Source organism: Corvus cornix, chromosome 12 (genome assembly GCF_000738735.6).
Source record: "Corvus cornix cornix isolate S_Up_H32 chromosome 12, ASM73873v5, whole genome shotgun sequence".
NCBI classification, from domain to species: Eukaryota; Metazoa; Chordata; class Aves; order Passeriformes; family Corvidae; genus Corvus; species Corvus cornix.
In genome coordinates, this window is record NC_046342.1 from 515,699 (window position 1) to 521,698 (window position 6,000).

Sequence of the window (6,000 nt, forward strand, 5' to 3'; positions counted from 1 at the left end):
AGGACAACGGTATTCTTGACATGATAAGGAAGTTCAGTTTCTGCAAATGATGGAATTAAAGCAGTTGTAGCTGAATTCTGGAATTGTTAAAGTTGGAAAAGACCTCTAAGATCATCAAGTCCAACCGTCAACCCAGTAATACCCACCACCATGCTCATCCCTAAACTATATCTGCAAGTGCCGCATCCACGTGTTTTGTGAACAGTTCCAGGGATGGTGACTCCAGCACTGCCCTGGGCAGCCTGTGCCAGGGCTTGACAACCCTTTCTCTGAACAAATTTTCCCAAATATATCTGATCTAAACTACCCCCCCTTGTCCTTGTCCTCACGTGCAATCCCATACCTGTGCAATGGGACTGAGAATTGTGATTATCTGGATAATGAGAATGCTGGAGAACAGCAGTTCTGACTCACCTGCAAAGTCCTTCTGTAAAATCCTTCAGCAGCTTAGAGCAGGTATTCTAGTAGGTAAAAATTGAGGCACAACTTGAGACCAAGGTGAGGAAGTTTGGTTTTATCTGATCTAATCTTTACTGAATCACACCAAAAATCACCACCTAATGTGTCTAAGTTAGGAGTCTCCACTGGAAAGCATCCCAACTTATCAATTGCCACATGCCATATACAGGTGAAACTCCTTTATTCCCTCAGTTTCTTAGATAATTTTGTATTCTCCCATCAAAACCAAGGCGATTTTTTTATTTTGCCTCACGTTCTTTTATCAGATCCTGTCTGTCTTGTGTGTTTATATGGGGAACTGTTATTAAATGGGGGAAATGGCCTTCTCTGTTGTTCAAATTGCTATTTTTGTAAGGTGAAAGTATTTTGAGCTCTGGTTTTAAAGTGCCATGAGGATAATTTGACACGTGGAAAATGTTTCTGCAAAGCTTGAAAGTATCATTTATTGTTTCTTTAGAAGAGAACTATAGAAACAGACATTTTATTGCTCCGGACCCAAAAGGTTTGTTGGGTTTGATACAATTGCAAGCAATAGAACCTTGCAATTTGGAATTAGTCATCTTGCCTCTTGGAAGACGTGTTGATGACAGGCCCTAGACAGTAAAGATAGGAAAATAATATTCCAGCAAAACTAAATGTAAAGAGTTGTAAACAAAACTGATCTATGTTTTATTCTCTCCCCTCTCCCCACCCCTGCAGGCGTCCTAGAGGAGTTATCTCCACTCCAGTGATAAGAACTTTTGGAAGAGGTGGAAGGTACTATGGGCGAGGTTATAAAAGCCAGGGAGCAATTCAGGTAATGAAGCCATGTGCCTGACTGCAGCACGCTCTGTGACAGGCTGGGCTGGGGTGGACTCCAGACCAGCACCACTTTAACAGCTACAAGTGTTTCTGGCGACTCATGGAAGCTGTGAGCTGCACAGCGGTGACAGGACAGGCTGGTGTCACAGCTCACTTAAAGCAAACTTTGCTTCTAAAGACAGACGTGGAAGAATGTATTTTGACATGAATCCTGTGCCTACACAGCTCTAACCAGCCGTGGGAGTAGAAGAAAATTTAGAAAATGGGAGAAATACAAAGCTGAAACAAATTAGCAGTTCTGCTCCTGCCCCCACTCTTCCCCAATTTCTTTTCTGGGACCACGGTCCAACCTCATGAAGGAAAGTTTCTAGCAGTGAAGGATCTTTGCTGCTGCCATGCTCCAGATCTAAGAGGTCTCTCTAAACTTCTGGGGAATAGCAGAGCAGACTTTGCCCCCTGAGCATGCAGGCTCCTTTCTGGTGACACCCTGCCAAGCGTCCGTGGATCGTGACTTCTGTCTAGTCCATGGATCCTTCAAATATAGCTGAGGCAGACTGCTGATCTGTATGAGATGCCAGTTGCTTTCAGAGCTCTGTTTTCCTCCCTTTTCCATGGTTTTGGCTGCTATGCAGTTTGGATGAATGAGTAGTAAATAGCTGGAAAAACTTCCACAATAAATACGTCATATGGACATGCCATTTGTCAGGGAGACCTGAGAGTAGGGGGGTGTTTTCAGGTGTCACACAGTAAGAGAGAGAATGTTCTCCAGTAGTTAATGAAGCAACTATTAACTTCCAGTAAAACTTACTGTTTTACAGGTGTAAAAATTCAAATACTTCCTTGTTAAATTTCTGTGTACACAGACTCTATATGTCTAAAATGTACCTGTGGATCTGAAACTTTACATCTTTAAATAGAAGAGAAACCACTATGTTAATAATAGAGCATCTAATTTCTGAGTACCTTAAGCTTTGAAATAAAGGAAATCCTGAAAACGAGCTCCCACATACTCCAGGCTTACTACAGGTGTACATATGGGAGTGTAGTTCAGGTGGTAGCTGCAGGTGTCTTGACAAATGCCATCAAGGTTGGGTATTTGCATTTTTATTAATGATATGTAATTTGGATGGTAAATACTTGTGATCACAAGGACCTGTGTGTAAAATTGTGCCTGGAGAAGAAAGGTAAATGGCATTTTCTATGGACCTGAGCTCATTGCATTTTGTGGTCATCAAGGCCCAATAGGATTTTCTTGTACAGGAAGAGAAAAAAGGTGATTTAAAATGCACATGGCAGGGAGAGCTTCCCATGTCGTGAGTGGGTTGTGATAGCCAGGTGAGGCTGGGCAGTGCCAGCGGCCCTTCTGCCTCACTGAGGCAGTGCCTGTGTAAGGCCAGGCTCAGCCTGAGGCACTTCCTCCCCAAAGCTTGGGAATCTGACCAAAACGAGCTGTTCGGATTTATCCAACACATCAGACTGGTCTGTTTTATCCCAAGATGAGGCCTTTCACTCTTGTCCTGGAAAGAAACTAAAGCATGTCTTGAAAGCTGAATTTAAGGATGTCTATAAAGAGGCATCTTGGCAGTGATCAGTGTCCCTTGTCCTCACATGCAATCCCATACCTGTGCAATGGGACTGAGAATTGTGATTATCTGGATAATGAGAATACTGGAGAACAGCAGTTCTGACTCACCTGCAAAGTCCTTCTGTAAAATCCTTCAGCAGCTTAGAGCAGGTGTTCTAGTAGGTAAAAAATGAGGTTTTTATACTGCAAAGCTGTTTGCTGCTGTTGGAAGTGTCCCTGTCTTAAGCCATTTCTTAGCACTTGACTTTGTGAACAGTGTGACAGGCTGGTATGCTGCTTCTTAGCAGCCTAACCTGCTTATTTTGGTTTGTTTAAAGCCTATTATGTTTCTGGAATGCTAAGATTAATTATAAATACTTAAAAACTAATTGTATGCTGCATCAGTCTGGTTTTTATGGCTATACTCAGTCTTGTAAGATTTTACTATATGCTTTTTTATGAAACCCTTTCCTAATCTTGGAAGCATATAGCTTGGTGCAGGGAATAGTGCACGGTGCCTCTGCACTCCTCCAAACACTGGCTGGAAACAGTCAGGTTTGTATTTGAGTAACACGGAATCCTGCCACTGAATCACAGCACACATGAACCAAGAAGTAGAGTTCAGCTGTACACTGATTCTCAGTTTCGGTGTTTCAGACATTTATGTAGCTCTGATGTTGTGAAAGGAGGGCAACATCGAAGTTAAAACTAAAGCATTTGCCCCGGGGGCATCAGAAGGCTCTGGGGAACACCGAAAATCCTCTCTGTGTATTTTGTGGGCCACTTCTTTCAGCAATGCCTAATATTTGGTGTTCACTCACGATCCTGTGCCCTGCATGCTGCCTGTTGTAGTGTCCTTATATCAGACTGTACATTTATATACATTTTTAGCACTGGTTCTTCAGTAATTCTCTTCTTTTTTTAACAACTAGGGCAAACCTCCTTACGCTGCTTCAGCAGAAGAAGTAGCCAAAGAACTTAAGTCAAAATCCGAGGAATCTAAATCCTCACTTGTGTCTTCAGATGGATCCCTGGCTGAAAATGGAGTTGTGACTGAGGAAAAACCAGCTTCCCAGATGAATGGGAATACAGGAGACATCAGGGCTTCCAATCAGTCTGAAAGTGCCTTGAGTAATGACTCTAAAATGTGCAATACGAATCCTCACTTAAATGCACTAAATGCAGACAGTGTTTGCCATAAAGATGATGCTCTTGAGGCCACTGTCTTAAAAAAAGAAGAGTAAACTTATTTTTTATAGAGGGTGAAGGATGTTGGGAAGGGTCAGGATTAGGAATATCTGGAAAGAAAGAGAGCCTACAGTTATGTACATTTTTTCCTTTCCGTAAGAGAAAAATGAGGACTTTGGAAATTCGGATCCCTCTTTGATGTCAGAGATTTAAACAACACATTTTTTTAGTTTTAACCAGTTGTAGTCAAAATGCTACAATAAAACAAAAAAAAAAAAAAAGAGAATGAAGAGCATTTGACTCCCGCACTTAAAATGAAGTATACATAAAGTTTAAACTGGTTATGACAAAAGCTTGTAGTTTTGTTTTTTGAAATATAAAGAAAACAAATTTTGGCAGTCTTTAAGTATATATAGCTTAAAACTATAATTTTTAGTACTTGGCACCATATGTATGCCATTATATTTGATTTTGCATTACTGTGTCACAATAAAGCTTTCTTTAAGGCTTTGATTTCATGATTCTGGGGGGAAAAAGGCACAACCACAGTTTTTTCTTTCTGAAATCTCATCACCGTTGCCGTGGTTCTTTTGTGTTAAAAATGTGCAAACTCTCGAAACTACCAATTCTCAGTAACACTGCAGTTCTGCTGAGTTCAATAGACATCATACATATGTTACGAGCGAGTTAAACGGAGATAAACTTGAAATCATAGAAGATGCAAACGACCTTTCAAAACAAACACAATGTGTTGGGAAACTTTTTGTGACTAATACCATGCATCCGTGATCAATGAACTATGTGGTTTTGAATCAGACGTAGACCATTAGTACTACTATTTGAGCTAAACTTCTGCATGGTTCATGATTTTTAAAGTGTGTAGTTAATATTATGCATGTTATTGTCCTCTTTCTTCCATTCTTACAAGTACTGTGCCCATTTGCAAAACAAAAAAAGCTAATAATCAGTAATAGTCCTATAAAAGATGTTAACTATGTTTAGTCATTGACTGATCTTGCTCTAACCTTAAAATTTTGTGATTATTGACCTCTGTTGCATTTATTCTAAAACTTTAAAAAAAAAATTATCTAGCCGTTTTGAATATCAACGTTACCCTGGTGTACTCATTGCTGTATGCATTATTGTTCTCTGTTGCTGTTTTATGCCTTCATATTAGCAAATATGAAATTCTGTGAAAAACAAAAAAAAAACGCTTTGATCTTCAAAAAAAAAAGTACCCCCCTTCTGTAGCAGGAAACAAATGGCTTGTTCTTGAGAACTTTCCCATCAAGAATTTAGTATAAGCAAATATACCTGTATCATTTTGATGTTTTTGTTAGTGTTTCCAAACTTAATGTACTTCAAAATCAGAATCATTTCTTTATATTCGTTTTCATATAATTCTCCTGATGCTCTTCATCACACATTAGTGATCAGAAATGAGGTGTAATTCCCCATTCCCTGCCCGCCAGAGCTAAGTAGGTATCTTAATGTAAGTTGAAGGGAGTTCTGCCCCAACTCATGGATTGTGCAAGAATGAACTACTGTTGGGTTTGGCTGGTTGTAGATGGATTGTGGTGTGGTGTCTTTGAAGGCTATTGAATGCAACTTACAGTGCTTAATAAAAATCTTTATTCTTTTAGTATAAAATACTGTATGCCTTTTTTGTCAAGTATTTTTTTAATTAACATGTAAATAAAAGTTTTTCCTATGCCCAAGTCAAGTGGTTGAGTTGGCAGGATCTGTGGTGTCCTCCTACAAGGCAGAGGAGGCCATTGGTTGTGGGTGCCCTATTCCTGGCAGTGTCCAAGGCCAGGCTGGACAGTGCTTAGAGCAGCCTGGGACAGTGGAAGGTGTCCCTGCCCATGGCAGGGGTGGGACTGGATGAGCTTTAAGGTCCCTTCCAACCCAAACCGTTCTGGGATTTTGTGATTCACCCACTGCTGGGGGACACCACACCTGATTGGAGTCATGCCCTGGCTTTGCTG

At 40.5% G+C, this 6,000-nt stretch overlaps 1 protein-coding gene across 5 annotated transcripts in view; it reads left to right on the plus strand.

Annotated features, from left to right (window-relative positions):
- FAM120A (family with sequence similarity 120A) overlaps window positions 1-5,662 on the plus strand; it is a 49,416-nt gene extending 43,754 nt beyond the window's left edge. For all 5 annotated transcript variants that reach the window (XM_039559227.1, XM_039559228.1, XM_039559230.1 and 2 more), the window contains 2 exons: window positions 1,159-1,255; window positions 3,757-5,662. In XM_039559227.1, the coding sequence (XP_039415161.1) occupies window positions 1,159-1,255; window positions 3,757-4,068 (409 nt within the window). In that variant the 3' untranslated portion in view covers window positions 4,069-5,662. The remainder of the gene's footprint in view (window positions 1-1,158; window positions 1,256-3,756) is intronic.
- Window positions 5,663-6,000: the final 338 nt, after the last annotated feature.